Genomic DNA, 20,424 nt, shown 5'->3' on the forward strand with positions numbered 1-20,424 from the left:
CCAGTTACAACAGTGAAAAATAACATTACAAACCAGTTACCGACCCAGTTACAACAGTGAAAAATAACATTACAAACCAGTTACCGACCCAGTTACAACAGTGAAAAATAACATTACAAACCAGTTACCGACCCAGTTAGAACAGTGAAAAATAACATTACAAACCAGTTACCGACCCAGTTACAACAGTGAAAAATAACATTACAAACCAGTTACCGACCCAGTTAGAACAGTGAAAAATAACATTACAAACCAGTTACCGACCCAGTTACAACAGTGAAAAATAACATTACAAACCAGTTACCGACCCAGTTAGAACAGTGAAAAATAACATTACAAACCAGTTACCGACCCAGTTACAACAGTGAAAAATAACATTACAAACCAGTTACTGACCCAGTTAGAACAGTGAAAAATAACATTTTCGGTACACGTTCTATCAGCTTTCAGCAAGTCAGCATTCAGGGTGAAATGATAATAATAGTTTGACTGTAATTGTTGGTTATCCCACTAAGACTAACCCCGCTGCAGCACAGTGTAAAGAGTTAACTCTACACTCAGACCACAGCAGGCGAGTTCAGTGGAGGATACTGTGTATGTAGACCAATGTCCCCACTCTGTGCATTCAGAACTGTTCCAACACCGTCGGAGGTAAAAACACCTGTTTGTGTTTGGGCTTTCCTTCTTCTTTATGTTTACTTGTGTGCCTATGTGTCTGTTTATTTGTTTGGGTGCAAACGTGGTGATGTATTTGTGCAGGTATTTCTTTGTGAAAATCAAGAATGTGTGTGTGTGTGTGTGTGTTTAGTAGTGGGTTTACGAGGTACACCATCCACTACCATGTTGGATCCCAGTGCCTCCAGAACATTCAGAATTCTTTGAAGCGTGGATTCTACGAATGGTCAAAACACTCCTTGGGGATGTTGGGTATTTGTTGGATCACTCAGTGGTGCCGAGTTGGTGATCACTTGCCCGTTGGACCTGCTTCTAGCTGTATTCAGCTGGCAGGAGGGGAGGCTGGATTAGTTTCATGGTTCTGCGCCACAGTAGCTAATTCTTAACCAGGACCGACAGGTTGTGTGCCTTCCTGCTCATGGTGTTCATGGCACCCTGTTTGGACGCCGTTGTGCGCCAGAAGGGTAGCCATCTCCGGCTTACCGTATCAGCTGGCGTTAACACTCACCACGCTCACCCACTTAAGTTGCTCTAGGTTAGGCAGTACATTTACTGAACCTGCTGGCATACCTAAACGACAACTCAGTGTGTGTGTTTGTTCACATTTTACTAAACCAGTAGAGACCAAATAAAATGTGTGTCTCAGTGTATAGGGGCCTACATATCTGAGTCTGTCTGTCTTTGTCCACACGTGTGTGTTTTGGTGTGCATGCGTTAAGCCCTGTATGTGTGTGTTCATGCATGCTGTAGGCGGAGCCAGCAGTCAGCCATGATTGGAGCAGGTCTGATTGGTTGGTTGGTGGAGGAGCTGCAGGACTCAGATTGCCTGTCTGACTACACTCTGGAGTACGCCGTGGCTCTGCTCATGAACCTGTGCCTACGAACCAGAGGTACGGAAAGACCCCCCTGGTACCACATGCCTGGTAGCACACCACACCCGCTGCACCTGGTACAACACGCACAAATGTAACCAGCAGAGCCTATTCGATTGTGTTCCCGTCGAGCCAAGGAAGGAAGTAAAAGCAGGATGTTTGTCCTTCAGTCTGTGCTGTGATTTGTGGACTCGACCTAATCTGAGATCACAAAAAAATACCATCTGCGGCAGGCAGTAGTAAGTCAGTCCTTGTCTGTGTATGCTTGGCAAATAGGAGTTAATTAGAGGTTTGAGGTTCTGAGGCTGTTCTCTGGATTTTATTTCTGTGACTGCCATGCCAAGGATCCTGAGAAAGCCCAACACAGTTGGAAGTATTCGGTAACCTGGTGGAACTGCGATCCTGGAGGAGCCCTAACGGAGCTCTCAGGCACCTTCACCTGTAATCAGTTGATGGGAAATGTACTCAATACTGAGAGCATAAGTGGTGAAAACACAAGCAAAGGCAAGTTGTTGAGGTTTCAAAATAACTATATAAAGGTTTTGTATTTATACCGCCCATGGCTGTTTCACTTCCAAGAAACTGAAACTTGGCTCTCCTCAGAGCAAAACGAAAACTTTTAAACTAGTAAACTAAACACAGACTTGGTAAATCTAACTCGGGTAAATTTAATTTGGTGCAGCAGAATGTTACCGGCTGTCAACTCATGCTGTCCTTCCTGGGCCACCGGTGAAATACGCTGGATTGACCGTGGCTTGGCTTCTCGCGCTCAGCGTGGTGTAGTCCTCTCCACCAGGATTGTTCCTCCTTGGTTAGCTGCAACTGTCAATTAGCTCACCTGGTTGGCACATACGAGGGAGTCAACTCAGGTATTAGAACCCAGGTTCCACACAGGATGTTGACGTCGATGCTCCACTCGGGAAGTAAGGTCATCTGGGGACAGGGTCACTTCCTGGGGAATGTGGAATGTTCCTCCAGGTCGCCATTTATTTCCTGCCCCTGAAGATAAACCTGGCAACCCCACAACGAGAACACGATAACCCCTTGCGGTTGTGGCCATACAAAGTTGGGAGTTGCAGAGAAGATGTTGGTGCCAGTTCTTCTCAGGAGATCTATGGAAAGCAGTGGAGATATAACAACCTCATTTACCACAGCATTCATATCGAGCCTGGCGAGGAGGTCTGCGTCTGCTGGATCAGGAGTGTGTGGGCAATTGCCGAGGAGTTGAAGGAGATGCTACTGCTGGTAGGTCAGAACCCTGGTACCAGGGCCCGGCAAGGGATTGCCAACATGCTCTCTGGCCGCGATGCGGCTTGCGCACAACATCCTGAGTTGGACCTGTGGAAGCAGTGATGCAAGCAGTCCGTCCGGAGAACCCAGCAGAAGCCCTGTCAGAGAGGAACTATGGGATCCCTATATAAGCTAAACAGGTGCAGCTGATGGAGGAGGAACGTTCTCTAGCAGAGAAGAACCTCCATGCCGAGCAAGAGAGAAGCCAAGCTGCAGTTCAGAAGGTTGCTCTGGTTACCGTGTGGGATCTTCAGTAACGTCCTGTTGTTTTGAAACTGTTTTCCTGAGTTGCGCCCATGTTTCTTTTTCATTTTGCTCAAATCTTTATTTCCTTAGGTTTTGATAGCACAACAGCTTGTCTTGGCTCGTCTTTTCACCACTCCTGCCCTCAGTACTCAGGAACTGACTCAGGAAATGATTACACAACCTTTGAATTGTGAAATTCTGCCTCTTTTAGAGAACAGTGAAAATTGATAGGCAAAGAATGACACGTATTAAATGAATATATCATCAGCGTCCCTGTCCCAGAGTTTTAACATTTCTAAGATGCATGTGGATGAGCGGTGCTCTACATAAGCTGCTGAATTTCCTCCTCTGTCCTTTTATGACCTCTGGCAGGTGAGCGAGGAATTCCTTTTCCTTGGCAGTGGTTTGGTCTTTGCCTACCTACTTACATGTTGCCTAAAGTCGCTGCCTCCTGGGCAGGCATACCGCGGCAGCACGGTTCCATTTCCCCATACTACTATTGAAGCACATACTCTACTATACACCGATCGGCCATAACATTATGACCAGCTGCCTGATATTGTGTAGGTCCCGCTTTTGCCGCCAAAACAGCCCTGACTCGTCGAGGCATGGACTCTGAAGGTGTGCTGTGGTATCTGGCACCAAGAAGTTAGCAGCAGATCCTTTAAGTCCTGTAACTTGAGAGGTGAGGCCTCCATGGATCAGACCTGTTTGTCCAGCTCATCCCACAGATGCTCGATTGGATTAAGATCTGGGGAATTTGGAGGCCAAGTCAACACCTTGAACTTGTTGTTGTGTGCATTTTTTCTTTGTGGCAGGGCACATTATCCTGCTGAAAAAGACCAATGCCATCAGGGAATACCGTTGCCATGAAAGGGTGCACATGGTCTGCAACAATGCTTAGGTAGGATGGTACGTCTCAAAGTAACATCCACATGAATGGCAGAACATTGCCCAAAGCATCACATTGCCTCCGCCGGCTTGCCTTCTTCCCATAGTTCATCCTGGGCACCCTGACTGGTCAGCAGCTACGCAGCCCCATACGCAACAAACTGTGTTATACTGTGTGTTCTAACACCTTTCAATCAGTACCAGCATTAACTTTTTCAGCAATTTGAGCTACAGTAGCTAGTCTGTTGGATCAGAACGTATGTCCCAGCCTTCGCTCCCCATATGCATCAGCCTTGGCCGCCCATGACCCTGTCGCCGGTTCACCGCTTTTCCTTGGACCACTTTTGATAGGTTCTGACCACTGCAGACTGGGAACACCCCACAAGGGCTGCAGTTTTGTAGATGCTGTGACCCAGTCGTCTAACCATCACAATTTGTCCCATGTCAAAGTTGCTCAGATCCTTACGCTTGCCCATTTTTCTTGCTTCTAACAAATCAACTTTGAGGACAGAATGTTCACTTGCTGCCTAATATATTCCACCCACTGACAGGTGCCATGATAACGAAATTATCAATGTTATTCACTTCACCTATGAGTGGTCATAATGTTATGGCTGATCGGTGTATATACCCTACTGTTGAAGCACACTCTACTATATATACCCTACTACTGAAGCACACACTACTATATATACCCTACTACTGAAACACACACTACTATATATACCCTACTACTGAAGCACACACTACTATATATACCCTACTACTGAAGCACACACTACTATATATACCCTACTACTGAAGCACACTCTACTATATATACCCTACTACTGAAACACACACTACTATATATACCCTACTACTGAAGCACACACTACTATATATACCCTACTACTGAAGCACACTCTACTATATATACCCTACTACTGAAACACACACTACTATATATACCCTACTACTGAAGCACACTCTACTATATATAGCCTACTACTGAAGCACACTCTACTATATATACCCTACTACTGAAGCACACACTACTGTACAGTGGGGAGAACAAGTATTTGATACACTACAGTTTTTGCAGGTTTTCCAACTTACAAAACATGTAGAAGTCTGTAATTTTTATCATAGGTACTCTTCAACTGTGAGTGACAGAATCTAAATCTAAATCTAAAAATCCAGAAAATCACATTGAATGATTAAGTAATTAATTTGCATTTAATTGCATGACATAAGTATTTGATACATTATAAAAGCAGAAACCTTTGTTTGCAATTACAGAGATCATACATTTCCTGTAGTTCTTGACCAGGTTTGCACACATTGCAGCAGGGATTTTGGCCCACTCCTCCATACAGACCTTCTCCAGATCCTTCAGGTTTTGGGGCTGTCGCTGGGCAATACGGACTTTCAGCTCCCTCCAAAGATTTTCTATTGGGTTAAGGTCTGGAGACTGGCTAGGCCACTCCTGGAGATGCTTCTTACGGAGCTACTCCTTAGTTGCCCTGGCTGTGTGTTTTGGGTCGTTGTCATGCTGGAAGACCCAGCCACGACCAATCTTCAATGCTCTTACTGAGGGAAGGAGGTTGTTGGTCAAGATCTCGCAATACATGGCCCCATCCATCCTCCCCTCAATACAGTGCAGTCGTCCTGTCCCCTTTGCAGAAAAGCATCCCGAAAGAATAATGTTTCCACCTCCATGTTTCACGGTTGGGATGGTGTTCTTGGGGTTGTACTCATCCTTCTTCCTCCAAACACGGCGAGTGGAGTTGAGACAAAAATAGAGCTTTTTGGTCTAATCAGACCCCATGACCTTCTCCCATTCCTCCTCTGGATCATCCAGATGGTCATTGGCAAACTTCAGATGGGCCTGGACATGCGCTGGCTTGTGCAGGGGGACCTTGCGTTCGCTGCAGGATTTTAATCCATGACGGCGTAGTGTTACTAATGGTTTTCTTTGAGACTGTGGTCCTAGCTCTCTTCAGGTCATTGACCAGGTCCTGTCGTGTAGTTCTGGGCTGATTCCTCACCTTCCTCATGATCATTGATGCCCCACAAGGTGAGATCTTGCGTGGAGCCCCAGACCGAGGGAGATTGACCGTCATCTTGAACTTCTTTTTCTAATAATTGCGCCAACAGTTGTTGCCTTCTCACCAAGCTGCATGCCTATTGTCCTGTAGCCCGTCCCAGCCTTGTGCAGGTCTATAATTGTATCCCTGATGTCCTTACACAGCTCTCTGGTCTTGGCCATTGTAGAGAGGTTGGAGTCTGTTTGATTGAGTGTGTGGACAGGCGTCTTTTATACAGGTAACAAGTTTAAACAGGTGCAGTTAATATAGGTAATGACTGGAGAACAGGAGGGCTTCTTAAAGAAAAACGAACAGGTCTGTGAGAGCCGGAATACTTACTGGTTGGTAGGTGATCAAATACTTATGTCATGCAATAAAATGCAAATTAATTATTAGAAAATCATACAATGTGATTTTCTGGATTTTTTTTTTTAGATTCTGTCTCTCACAGTTGAAGTGTACCTATGATAAAAAAATTACAGACCTCTACATGCTTTGTAAGCAGGAAAACCTGCAAAATTGGCAGTGTAAATCCTTGTTCTCCCCACTGTATATACCCTACTATTAAAGCACATACTCTCTGTAGTATGTTCCACTCTCTCTCTAAATGCGTGACACCCTGCATATTTGTAATATTTACAAATATACATGTGTGTCAAGAAGTAAGTAAAGCACATATGTTGGACACTAGGGGGCTAAACTGGGCAATGGATATAAAATGTTCTATTGATAGGTTAAGGAAAGCTAATTTAACAAAATGAAACTGAACGATTATACTTTGCAATCATTTATTCATCAAATATCAAGAGAAATGTATATACACAGCGTGGAAAAAACAAGTACACACCTAGCTTCAAAAGCTGGTGTTTTGCCCGCTTTGGCTGAAAGAACTTTGTGTAGCCGATTCTTCTAACAGTGATCTTTATGTTGACACTTGGAGATTGATTGTGGCAAAAGAGACCTGTAAATCCCTTGATGTTACCCCAGTGTTCTAGAGACTTCTATAAGCATCTTACATTCTGCTCTTGGCCTGAATTTGGAACTACCTGTCTTATGTTGATTGCCAATTTTTTCATTGGTCTGTAATTGTTTCATCTGTCAGACAGTGGAATGATGTACAGTACTACAAATAGCTTGGAAATGGCTTAGTTACCCCTCCTAGATTCATGGGCAACAATAGTTTTCTCATGGCCTCAGATAGGTCTTTTGCTCTAGTCATGATTATTTACCACACACCCACGTGGTTATTTATTGAAACCGTACAGGACATTATTACAGACACTCTAAAGCGTGTGTGCATCAGAGAAAAAAAATCCAGCTAAACAGTGTTTCTAACAATCCAATTATTATAACTGATGCACATCTAGTTTGTAGCCTAGATGTCTTGCTTTCATGATCAGTCAATTACCAAAACTGTTGTTACCGGACCTTCTCAATGCACAAAAGCCTGATACTGGCAGATTCTTTAGTATGACAGTAACTGTTATTCTAACAACTAAAATAAAACTATTTTACATTCCAACTTCAGGAAAAAGGGAGTGTGCCAGGAACGCCAAAAGCATTCTGAAGGTTCTGACTGACCTACTGGGACACGAGAACCAGCAGGTAACACACGCACACACAATACACGAGACAACACCCGCTGAAGAACGTGCACGCACCCATTGACACATTTTAGGAATCTTCTTATCCTTGTGGGGACCCAAACAGTTATTCCTATTCCAAATGCTATTTTCCCAACTTTAAACCTAAACGTCACCCTCAACCTAGTCCTAAACCTATTTCCAAGTTTTAACTTTGACCATTAATCTAACCCCTGAAGCAGAATAAGCCTTGTGCAGCTGTAGCTTAACGAATTGCTTTGCGAGACTTTGTATTACTATGTGTTATTGCTGGACAGGCTAGTAAAATACGAACACGCTACCAATTATTAATTTTTTTTCCTTGTCGGCTCAGGTATTAGAACAAGCCACCTTTCCGTTACTGGCCTAACGCTCTTGACAGCTAGACTGCCGCCGACACAGACAGACACAAATCAGTGGCCTGCCTGCTGGCGCCTGTCAAACACACGTTCCGCGGTAGCCCCTCCGTTCGTACCTCAGGCATTAGCACTATGTCCGACACCAAGCCCCGCCCACATGCCTGCGCTCGCTGGACGGCACCAGTGGAGGGGCTCACAACAGGCTGCGTACATCGCTGTGCACCGGCTTGTCCCATGGTGATGTGTCTCTCAGTGGTGCCCTCAGGCCTGGGGTCTCATCCGGTGCCGTCATCCGAATGGAGCCACAGGAAGGCTTTAAAAGACAGGAGTGTTCTTTAGCTGAACTGTCAACACTGTTGATGTTTTTTCTCTCTCCTTTTCCATCGCTACTTCTCTCCCTCCCTCCCTCTCTCCCTCTCTCTCTCCATCCCTCCATATCAGGTCATATTTTCTAATTAAGCACATATAACCTAGTTGTTGTTGTTTTTTTGGATGATGAGGTGACCAAGATAGATCGTAGTCTCTTGATGCCTTGATTTGTTTGTGTGGGTCCACTCAGGCGTGTGTGTGTGTGTGTGTGTGTGTGTGTGTGTGTGTTTACAGATTCGGCCGTACGTGAATGGAGCCCTGTACAGCATCCTTGCAGTTCCTGCCGTGCGAGAGGAAGCCAGGGAGATGGTGGGTGTGTGTGTGGCAATGTGAATTTGTCAGCGGCTTAGTAGATGATGTTTGTTTTTGATGGATTTATGTGTGTGTGGGTGTCTTCGTGCGTGTGTGTGTGTAGAGTATGGAAGAGATCCTCGGCTGTTACAGTAGAGAGGAGAACCCGGAGCTCAATCGGCAGATTGAGTTCATCATCAAACAGCTCAACTCCGGTGAGTCACTCACAAACCCGTGGAAACAGCTGTTTGTTGACACACGTCAGACACTCAACAGTGGTGTTTCAATAGGAGCTGGCCTCTTTGCCATTCATGCACACGGCTCTACATTGACCCACGTTGTGGCCAACGTGTTTTATTAGGCTTCGGCACATCAAGTCCAGGCTACAACGTCACTTTACACAATGAACAGGAACATGGAAAATATGACTGTAAAAGATTCGCTTGTGCATTTGAACCCTTAACACTGAACCACACCTAAATACTACATTACATTTATATAATACAGATACAGTGAGGTGGGGTTGGAGATCCCTTAACACTGAACCACACCTAAATACTACATTACATCTATATAATACAGATACAGTGAGGTGGGGTTGGAGAACCCTTAACACTGAACCACACCTAAATACTACTGTACATTTATATAATACAGATACAGTGAGGTGGGGTTGGAGAACCCTTAACACTGAACCACACCTAAATACTACATTACATTTATATAATACAGATACAGTGAGGTGGGTTTGGAGAACCCTTAACACTGAACCACACCTAAATACTACATTACATTTATATAATACAGATACAGTGAGGTGGGGTTGGAGAACCCTTAACACTGAACCACACCTAAATACTACATTACATTTATATAATACAGATACAGTGAGGTGGGGTTGGAGAACCCTTAACACTGAACCACACCTAAATACTACAGTACATTTATATAATACAGATACAGTGAGGTGGGGTTGGAGAACCCTTAACACTGAACCACACCTAAATACTACAGTACATCTATATAATACAGATACAGTGAGGTGGGGTTGGAGAACCCTTAACACTGAACCACACCTAAATACTACTGTACATTTATATAATACAGATACAGTGAGGTGGGGTTGGAGAACCCTTAACACTGAACCACACCTAAATACTACATTACATTTATATAATACAGATACAGTGAGGTGGGTTTGGAGAACCCTTAACACTGAACCACACCTAAATACTACATTACATTTATATAATACAGATACAGTGAGGTGGGGTTGGAGAACCCTTAACACTGAACCACACCTAAATACTACATTACATTTATATAATACAGATACAGTGAGGTGGGGTTGGAGAACCCTTAACACTGAACCACACCTAAATACTACAGTACATTTATATAATACAGATACAGTGAGGTGGGGTTGGAGAACCCTTAACACTGAACCACACCTAAATACTACAGTACATTTATATAATACAGATACAGTGAGGTGGGGTTGGAGAACCCTTAACACTGAACCACACCTAAATACTACAGTACATCTATATAATACAGATACAGTGAGGTGGGGTTGGAGAACCCTTAACACTGAACCACACCTAAATACTACAGTACATTTATATAATACAGATACAGTGAGGTGGGGTTGGAGAACCCTTAACACTGAACCACACCTAAATACTACATTACATTTATATAATACAGATACAGTGAGGTGGGGTTGGAGAACCCTTAACACTGAACCACACCTAAATACTACAGTACATCTATATAATACAGATACAGTGAGGTGGGGTTGGAGAACCCTTAACACTGAACCACGCCTAAATACTACATTACATCTATATAATACAGATACAGTGAGGTGGGGTTGGAGAACCCTTAACACTGAACCATGCCTAAATACTACATTACATCTATATAATACAGATACAGTGAGGTGGGGTTGGAGAACCCTTAACACTGAACCACGCCTAAATACTACATTACATCTATATAATACAGATACAGTGAGGTGGGGTTGGAGAACCCTTAACACTGAACCACGCCTAAATACTACATTACATCTATATAATACAGATACAGTGAGGTGGGGTTGGAGAACCCTTAACACTGAACCACACCTAAATACTACATTACACTTATTTTAATTTAGATTTAGTTATTTACTTATGTTGCCATATTGGTGTTATAGAAGGGATTGGCAATGCAATGTCGCTCAATAAACAGTATATATTACATTATTTTCTAGAAGCAACCTCTTTATTTACTGGAAGCTACCTCTTTTGTGAAATATCTGAATTGTTTTTGTTTCCTTTTGAAAATGAGAGCATAAGAAATTAATTGTAACAGAACCGTATGTGGTAAAATGTTCCTGCCACTCCAACACTCAAATTGACACATGCTGAGACCCAAAGAGTGTATTTTATGCATGCATGGACTGGGAAAGCCCACAACCTGAATGTTTCTATATACAGTACACACACAGACACTACACTTTGTTCATCTCCTTCTGTCCTTACCAGGGGAGGTTCCTGAAGAGGGACGAGAGTCTGACAATGAAGAGGAGGAGGAGGATGATGATGATGAGGTTAGGCATGCACACACACACACGCTCCTACCAACCCTATCCTGTCCAGTGGATACTCGGGGAACGTGGGTAAGGACCAGGGCGCCTCCCTTAGGGACCAAGTTGGCACAGGTGTATAAGTTGTGTGAACGGTACCCAATTCAATGACCGTCTACCAGCAAATGTGTGAAACACCGCACATCCATTAGCAAGTGAGATCAGTGCAAAGGTATAACCAACTTGTAATGCTATTTGTGAATGTCCCTTAATAATGTCTGTTTTGTTGTAAGCATTTTGCTTAGTTTGTGTGATTTCATCAAAACTGCCAAAAATAAATAGAAGTAGCACATTGAGAAAATGTGCTACTTCTGTTTTGTTAGAAACACTTGTTTTGTTAGAAAGTTCACTTGCAAAGAAACACTTACTTGCATCTTCTAAATCATTTTTTATGTCATATTACAATTTTAGAACTGTGTAGCGTTTGCAATAACAGTTTAATATAATTTCTTAAATACCCTCTTTGTTGCTTGCTTGTTGTCTATTGATATGTTGTATGCATGTCCATCTTTTTGTAATAAATTAAATACGGCACTCAATCTTAATAAAGTATTTATGAACAGCCCACATTAGGTAAGGACGCGCAAAATAACTATTATTAATTGATTCATAAGGACCTTTATTAAACACCCTACATGGGAGTATAAACCAGCAATAAGCATCATTTGAATAGAATAATTCCTGTATTATTAGTCCTTTAAAATGATAACTAAAGGATGTGTTGTTACAAAGTCCCAGTGGAATATGATGTCATACCAGCGACGTAGCCAAGCCAACAATAAAACAAAGAAAGCCTACAACTGGCAGATGATGACATGTTTCTGAAACAGGAGGACATGATGGAGACTGACCTGGACAAAGAAGAGGTGCTTCTGCCGCAGCCCAGAGAGCTGTCTGGAGAGACGCTGCTGACCACCAACTACCTGGGGGTGAGTCACGTACACACACACACACACACACACACACACACACACCAACGTATACTACACACACACACACACACACACACACCAACGTATACTACACACACACACACACACACACACACCAACGTATACTACACACACACACACACACACATACACCAACGTATACTACACACACACACACACACACACACACACACACACCAACGTATACTACACACACACACACACACACACACACCAACGTATACTACACACACACACACACACACACACACCAACGTATACTACACCCACACACACACACACACCAACGTATACTACACACACACCAACGTACACTACACACACACACACACACACCAACGTACACTACACACGTACACACCAACGTACACACCAACGTACACCCACACACACGTGCACTACACACACCAACGTACACATACACTACACACACACCAACGTATACACACACGCACCAACGTACACTACACACACACCAACGTACGCACACATGTACACTACACACAGTTGGTAAAACAGCTTAAACAGATCTGGGTCCGCAGGAGCTGATGGTTCTGTCTTTTTGGTCCAGATCATGACCAACTTGGCCACGAGGTCGAAGAAGAAGTCGTCAGCTCCTCCTGGTGTTCATGAGCCTCTGCAGCGACCTGTGACCCCTAGCTCACACCGGAATGCACTTGCCATGTAAGCGGTACACACACACACACACACACACACACACTAGTGTGTTACTCACATGCATAACACTTTTGAGTATGAATGTCAGACTTTCACCTCTCCCTTAAGTATAAACTGGGAGAGACTTTGATAGGCAGGAGAGGTCACTGTAACCAGGAACCATGCCAGGCAGTGTATCCCCTGCTGGGGCCATCTAAAAGGACTAGAATTATCAGGTGTGACACACTACCAGCGTAAATAGCTAATATTTGGTACTTTCTGTTAATGAGTAGGCTATTCTGCAAGGATTAACAATGTGTCCGACACCAAGCCCCGCCCAAATGAATGTCCAAGTGTCAGTGACTGAAAAGGAGCAATGTAGCAGCAAATTGCCAATACACTGATCCATTGTGTCAGTTAATGCTTTAGGAGTCATCAATTAGCCTGGCGTTTATTATTCAAATAATTTACTTCTATTAGAGATTAAGTATGTCAGTAAAGTACAAAAGGAGTTCAAACTGCAGAAGTACTTGACACGGTTCATCAGTGTTAAGAGAACCAACAGAAGACTGAGCTCCTACACAGTCTATTCTACAAGTCCCACATTACACCGACAAAATGTGGTCTGATGTGTCAGGCAGTTCAGCGTGGCGCCTTAGTGTTTAATGTCCTCTGGCACTCTTACGATGCGCTTTTGAACGGCACTTTGAAGTGTAGCACACGGAGGAGTCGCATGTAACTAATCATCTTGTGGTCTCACCACGCATTGGACACCAGGCAGTGCGTTTACAGTCCCACGCTGGAGGTAATCACCCTGCAGTACTCTGAGACAACTGCTGTAAACACAAGACGCGGCAGCGATGGTGGCGGGAGAGGTCAAGTCTGACTAGAAGCTGAAGAATTTATAGCAGGCCAGCAGGAAGCCGAGGCGTCGTTCCACCACCAATGCATCTGAGTGTGTGAATGCATCCGGCCATGCAAATTCTTAGGGAAGATGAGGAAGGTCAGATAATGTCAGAGGAAGGGTTAATATTGATGAATACTTGGTGCTCCGCGTATGTGTTCACCGACCGACCTTGGCGGTTTGATGGTCCAGCCTGAAAAAGAAAGCCTGGGGCTCCAGTCGACCAGGCAATACAAGGGGAAGATTAACAGTGAGAAAGCAACAATCCGTCTTTGTTCGGCCCGCAGCGTTGAGGAGAAAGGGCGGATTTCGTCCCCTGGGATGAGCTAGCATCCTCTTTATGAAGGTAACATATAAACCAGGCTACCGACCACCGACATATGCACCCCCGGGCTGCACTCACTGTCCCTTTGTCAGAAGCCCAGAACCTGTTTTGCTCTCATTTCACTTTTTGTACTCGGTGACAGTGCTTTGAATGATAGTGACTGGTGCGTTGTGGACTGTTACCGTAAACGGACTATTACCGTAAACGGACTGTTACCGTAAACGCCTCGCATGGCCCTGTTTTCTAGACCCTTATTCGGGAGGTAGTGAGTGTATACATTTTCATAGTTTTCGTGTACTGGTCAGCGGTGGGAATCGAACCGACAACCCTGGTGTTACAAGTCCCATCCAATTAGCAAGTGAGCTGCACAAGGTATATATTCTCAAGACTCCTTTTCAAATTTTTTGAATTAACGGTTTACCGCCCTAGACTTTCTTGTGTAGTGTTTGAAAGCTTGATATCCAGCAATGTTCTTGATAAGTCTATTGGGAAAGCTAGTGGTCTTTCTGTTTCCACGTAATTGGGAGGGCAGAACATGTGACCCCCCCCAAAGCCAGTCAGCCCACCTCCAGGCTCAGGTTCTGCTTGATAATTGTTCCCTCGTTTGGACTTACTGAGTCAGTTGAGCACAGCATTGGCTTCTGCCTGAGTTTAGAAGGTTCAGTACTCTAGAGCACCACCTGTCCATTATTTCCAGCCCTAAGTGGCAGATTCCAAGGACGGAAGAAGCTGTGTAAAGGTCCTTAGTTATCAAAGCTAAGAGGGAGCACAGAGGGAAAAAATGTCAAACACTGTTGTTGTCTGTGAATCCCCAGGGTAGGGGCAAGTAGTTACAAGCAAAATAAGTTGTCACAGATCTGTTGGAATTCTCTGAATTGGCTGCAGTATTGAGGGATCTGGCACCTTGGCTAGTGTTAATGAAAGACACCTTAACAGCAGTGTTCAGGGATTTGGTGTTGTTAATGACACTTGGGGTGCAGTCTTGAGGGATCTGGTTAGTTTTATTAATGAATGACACCTGCAGTGTTGAGAGGATGTTGCTGGTATTGATGAATGAACCCCAGAGTGTTGTGTCCTGATCTTGGCTGGTGTTAATAAATGAACCCCAGAGTGTTGTGTCCTGATCTTGGCTGGTGTTAATAAATGAACCCCAGAGTGTTGTGTCCTGATCTTGGCTGGTGTTAATGAATGAACCCCAGAGTGTTGTGTCCTGATCTTGGCTGGTGTTAATGAATGAAGCCCAGAGTGTTGTGTCCTGATCTTGGCTGGTGTTAATGAATGAAGCCCAGAGTGTTGTGTCCTGATCTTGGCTGGTGTTAATGAATGAACCCCAGAGTGTGTCCTGATCTTGGCTGGTGTTAATAAATGATCCCCAGAGTGTGTCCTGATCTTGGCTGGTGTTAATAAATGAACCCCAGAGTGTGTCCTGATCTTGGCTGGTGTTAATAAATGAACCCCAGAGTGTGTCCTGATCTTGGCTGGTGTTAATGAATGAACCCCAGAGTGTTGTGTCCTGATCTTGGCTGGTGTTTATAAATGAACCCCAGAGTGTTGTGTCCTGATCTTGGCTGGTATTAATAAATGAACCCCAGAGTGTGTCCTGATCTTGGCTGGTGTTAATGAATGAAGCCCAGAGTGTGTCCTGATCTGGGCTGGTGTTAATGAATGGCGCCTGCAGTGTTGACACAGAAAGACCAGGTGATGACAGTGGTGTCAGAGCAGCTGTAGAAAGAGCTGCGGATCAGAACCGACATACAAAGTTATTTCAATCAAGTGTGTCTGAGACCGCATCCTGTCAGAAGGTTAGCCAAATGCTTCAGTGGGGAGAACAAGTATTTGATACACTGCTGATTTAGCAGGTTTTCCCACTTACAAAGCATGTAGAAGTCTGTAATATGTATAATAAGTACTCTTCAACTGTGAGTGACGGAATCTAAAACAGAAATCCTGAAAATCACATTGTATGATTTTTAAGTAATTAATTTGCTAAATCGCCAGTGTATCAAATACTTGTTCTCCCCACTGTTAGTCAAACCGCTCAGTCTGGCCTAGACCCCTGACCGCCATGTGGACGCGTGTGTGTTATTCCTAGGGACTTCAGAGTGGGCAGCGAGGGCGACAGGGCCGAGGGAGTGTACCAGTTCAGAAGACCGACGAGCGAAGACAGCCTGCCTCCGTCCCGCTACAGCTCCCGCCCCCCCACCCGTTCCGGTAGCCGAGCCAGCACCGACGACGCCCTGCGCCACTCCATGGGTGGGTGATGTGTCCGCTGTCACCAGGATGTGTCCCTGGCAGTGTTTGTTTTCGTTTTATGGTCACGTCAAAGCCCCATAAAACAGAGTAGGACTATTCTAAAATATGTCAAGATGAAATACAGCCTAAATGGGTTTCTGTAAAAGGTCAAAGGCGTGCATTACATTGTTTTTGTTCTGGATTTCCACCTTCATTTTTCAGTGTTTTATTTAGAGACATTAGACATAAAAAAGAAGGTGGAAGTTAAATGCTAGTCAATGAAATTATAAGTTAATTTGGCCACAACTTGTAATGTACTGGTCAAAATGTATCTTTTATGAGGATAACAAAAGATAGAGACATTTTGTGACACTTCATTGGAAGTCTGGTTTGAATCTCCTTCTTTGTGGTTTCTGTTTTTAGAGTTTTGTGGGTAATCATGTTATGTTCTTCATAACATTTAGTATCCATGTTAGAAGAAAGGTATGCTTACTGTGGGCAGTAGCCCAGGGAACAGACACCGTACCACTGTTCTGGGTTTAACCACTTAAATGGCAAGAAACAAAACTGGAAAACACAAACTGGTCATCTGGGGCCTTTTTGTCCTCCCCCTGATGAGTCCTTATTGGAGACAGGTGTGCCTCATCGGGGGGGGGGCTGTGTTCCAGGGCCCTGTTTTGCAGCCCTGTCCCTGGTGCATCTTTCGCTGTTTATATCAACTGTGAAACACCTTTTTCATGTTCCAGGCATTTTTCTTGGCCAAGTAATTTATTTTGGTCAGTGACCACACTGGCATTGGTTTGAATACAACAGTTATTTTCACTTGTGTTTACCATGGCAACAGCTCTGGTTGATGTAAAAGTGGAATCTACGGGAAGCAATTGCTCATCCTGCATATGGGGTTAAAATCACCATCCCAGTTTAGGCACTGTTTTTGTCTCAGTCCTAATTCAGCAAAATACTGGCAAAACTCCAAACCAGGAACACCTGCTGCTCCTAAATTACATAATTCACATTGGGCCTTGACAGATTGTCCCTGTTAAATCTTTTCACAAGACACCACTTAAGTGCTTCATTAGTGTTGCCTAGCTTCCCCATGTCCTTGCCCCCTCATTATAATCCCTGGACTGTATAGCCTAATCTCCTCTTGCTTTAAAAGGATGAGCTCAAGCCTTGCAGTATGTTTCCAATAACTGTTCCTCGTCCTTGCTGGGCAATTTTGTATTTCATTTCCTGATACTACTGCTTTTCCAGGAAACACCAACCCATTTCTTTTTGTTGATTGATTTGATTTCTTTAGATGTGATGTCCAATGTCCTCAGGCCGTTGATTCCTTGGTCTGCTGTTCAAAGAGGAACATTTCACACACACACACAGACACGCGCGCGCACAAATTGCAAAAAATATATTTGAAATATATGGATAAGTCATGCAGGTTTTTTCATCCTCATCAAATAAAGGACAAATATATATATATATATATATATATATACACACACACACACACTACTCTTTATATGAATATATGTGTTATGTATTCACTTATACTGTATATGTATATGTATGTGTGTGTGTGTGTGTGTGTGTGTGTGTATTTATTTAATACATGTTTGTTGGTCTTTGAAAAATGCTAGCTGTAAGGGTAATGCCTGCATTACATTCGAATATGACATTGAGCACTAATGTCTTGACCCCAGGTGCGTCTGACACCTCTCCTTGAAGCAGAAATGCTGGCCAGTGTTGACCTGTGCTATGTGTGTTAATGATGCTGAGGGATTAGAATGTCCTGATCCGGAATAGAATGGTGTGACCTCGGTCTTTCGATCTCTCTCTCTCCTCTATCTGTCTTTCTCTATCCCGCCCCTCTATCTGTCTTTCTCTATCCCGCCCCTCTATCTGTCTTTCTCTATCCCGCCCCTCTATCTGTTTTCTCTATCCCGCCCCTCTATCTGTCTTTCTCTATCCCGCCCCTCTATCTGTCTTTCTCTATCCCGCCCCTCTATCTGTCTTTCTCTATCCCGCCCCTCTATCTGTCTTTCTCTATCCCGCCCCTCTATCTGTCTTTCTCTATCCCGCCCCTCTATCTGTCTTTCTCTATCCCGCCCCTCTATCTGTCTTTCTCTATCTCTCCCTTCTATCTGTCTTTCTCTATCCCGCCCCTCTATCTGTCTTTCTCTATCCCGCCCCTCTATCTGTCTTTCTCTATCTCTCCCTTCTATTTGTCTTTCTCTATCCCGCCCCTCTATCTGTCTTTCTCTATCCCGCCCCTCTATCTGTCTTTCTCTATCTCTCCCTTCTATTTGTCTTTCTCTATCCCGCCCCTCTATCTGTCTTTCTCTATCCCGCCCCTCTATCTGTCTTTCTCTATCTCTCCCTTCTATTTGTCTTTCTCTGTCTCTCCCTTCTATTTGTCTTTCTCTATCTCTATCAGTCTTTCTCTATCAGTATTTTATCTCTCATCTATCAGTCTTGACTCTATGACTCTGTCAATTCAATTTCAAGGTAAAGGATAGTCATTTTAAATGTTATATTACAGGCTTCATACAGTGTTGTGAAAATGTGCAAAACGTCTCTTTTCTATTTCTCTACTTTCTCTGTCTTTTGTCTCACACAGATTCAGAGTGTTGCCATTCTTCCCAGGAGTCCGTGTTGGTCGGGCCGTATGAAGGGAGAAGAGCCCCGGAAGGGAAGAGGGAAGATCGCAACGGACACTCTGCCAGGTGAACACACTGGAACAGACGTCCATATCCGTGTCATAGTAGTGATCCCCTGGAAACCAGGCGTGGGGAGGTGGACAGTGTGTGAGGGGGGAGAGGTGGACAGTGTGTGAGGGGGGAGAGGTGGACAGTGTGTGAGGGGGGAGAGGTGGACAGTGTGTGAGGGGGGAGGGGTGGACAGTGTGTGAGGGGGGAGAGGTGGACAGTGTGTGAGGGGGGAGAGGTGGACAGTGTGTGAGGGGGGAGAGGTGGACAGTGTTTTGTGTAGAATGGAGGGGCGCCACACTAATCTATGACTCAGCACCAGCCAGGCAGTGTGTGACATGCGTTTTAAAGCAGCCGTCAACAAAGAGCCTCATTCAGTCAGCCCTCCTTTTAGTCTGAATCCTAGAGGAACTTGACTCCTGCAACTCCCCAGCGTGTAATGAGCCTAGAAAACGCCACTTTAATTAAGCGCTCTGCTCCCCAGGAACGCCAAGGGCCGATGTAAAAATGCATTGAAACTCAACCCTCTGTCTGTACGGGTTTCATCTCTGTAATCAGAGAGTTTATTGGTGAGGGTTTCAACTGTGACTCCATTGTGGTTCAAATGCAAGTGTCCATTAGAATAGAGGCACCCTATATCCCGGTATAGAAAAGGGAGGAATTGTATTTAGTACTAAAATAATAGTAGTCTGAGGTAAATATATAACTGTAGTAGCGGTAAAGTGACCAGGTAGTCTGAGGTAAATATGTAACTGTAGTAGAGGTAAAGTGACCAGGTAATCTGAGGTAAATATATAACTGTAGTAGCGGTAAAGTGACCAGGTAGTCTGAGGTAAATATATAACTGTAGTAGCGGTAAAGTGACCAGGTAGTCTGAGGTAAATATATAACTGTTGTAGTGGTAAAGTGACCAGGTAATCTGAGGTAAATGTATAACTGTTGTCGCGGTAAAGTGACCAGGTAGTCTGAGGTAAATATATAACTGTAGTAGCGGTAAAGTGACCAGGTAGTCTGAGGTAAATATATAACTGTAGTAGCGGTAAAGTGACCAGGTAGTCTGAGGTAAATATATAACTGTTGTCGCAGTAAAGTGACCTGGTAGTCTGAGAGCCACAGTTTCTCATGGCTTAAATAGAAAACTGATACGCAACACCTGGTGACTATTTTGAAGTTGCCGTTGTTGTTTTTTTTGTGATCTTTGTTTATATTATTTTTCATTGAATAATGAACTGTGGTGAATACCGAGCATCACACAAAAACCCACATACACTGACACACAAACACGCACGCACGCACACACACCACACTGTTAGTGTGATAGGATGTGAACAATTCTAA

The 20,424-nt window shown here is 44.0% G+C and overlaps 1 protein-coding gene across 7 annotated transcripts in view; it reads left to right on the forward strand.

Annotated features, from left to right (window-relative positions):
* The window catches only part of LOC105026919 (lisH domain-containing protein ARMC9), a 39,134-nt gene that overhangs the window by 11,960 nt on the left and 6,750 nt on the right, over positions 1–20,424 (forward strand). For all 7 annotated transcript variants that reach the window (XR_002197094.2, XM_010898718.4, XM_010898722.3 and 4 more), the window contains 9 exons: positions 1,426–1,565; positions 7,572–7,648; positions 8,628–8,702; positions 8,809–8,899; positions 11,213–11,277; positions 12,144–12,242; positions 12,838–12,950; positions 16,245–16,405; positions 18,999–19,104. Coding sequence is in view for 6 of the 7 variants with exons in the window: in XM_010898718.4 (XP_010897020.2) it covers positions 1,426–1,565; positions 7,572–7,648; positions 8,628–8,702; positions 8,809–8,899; positions 11,213–11,277; positions 12,144–12,242; positions 12,838–12,950; positions 16,245–16,405; positions 18,999–19,104 (927 nt within the window). In the remaining variant the exon portion in view is untranslated. The remainder of the gene's footprint in view (positions 1–1,425; positions 1,566–7,571; positions 7,649–8,627; positions 8,703–8,808; positions 8,900–11,212; positions 11,278–12,143; positions 12,243–12,837; positions 12,951–16,244; positions 16,406–18,998; positions 19,105–20,424) is intronic.

This window comes from Esox lucius, chromosome 8 (genome assembly GCF_011004845.1).
Source record: "Esox lucius isolate fEsoLuc1 chromosome 8, fEsoLuc1.pri, whole genome shotgun sequence".
In the NCBI taxonomy this organism is placed as follows: domain Eukaryota; kingdom Metazoa; phylum Chordata; class Actinopteri; order Esociformes; family Esocidae; genus Esox; species Esox lucius.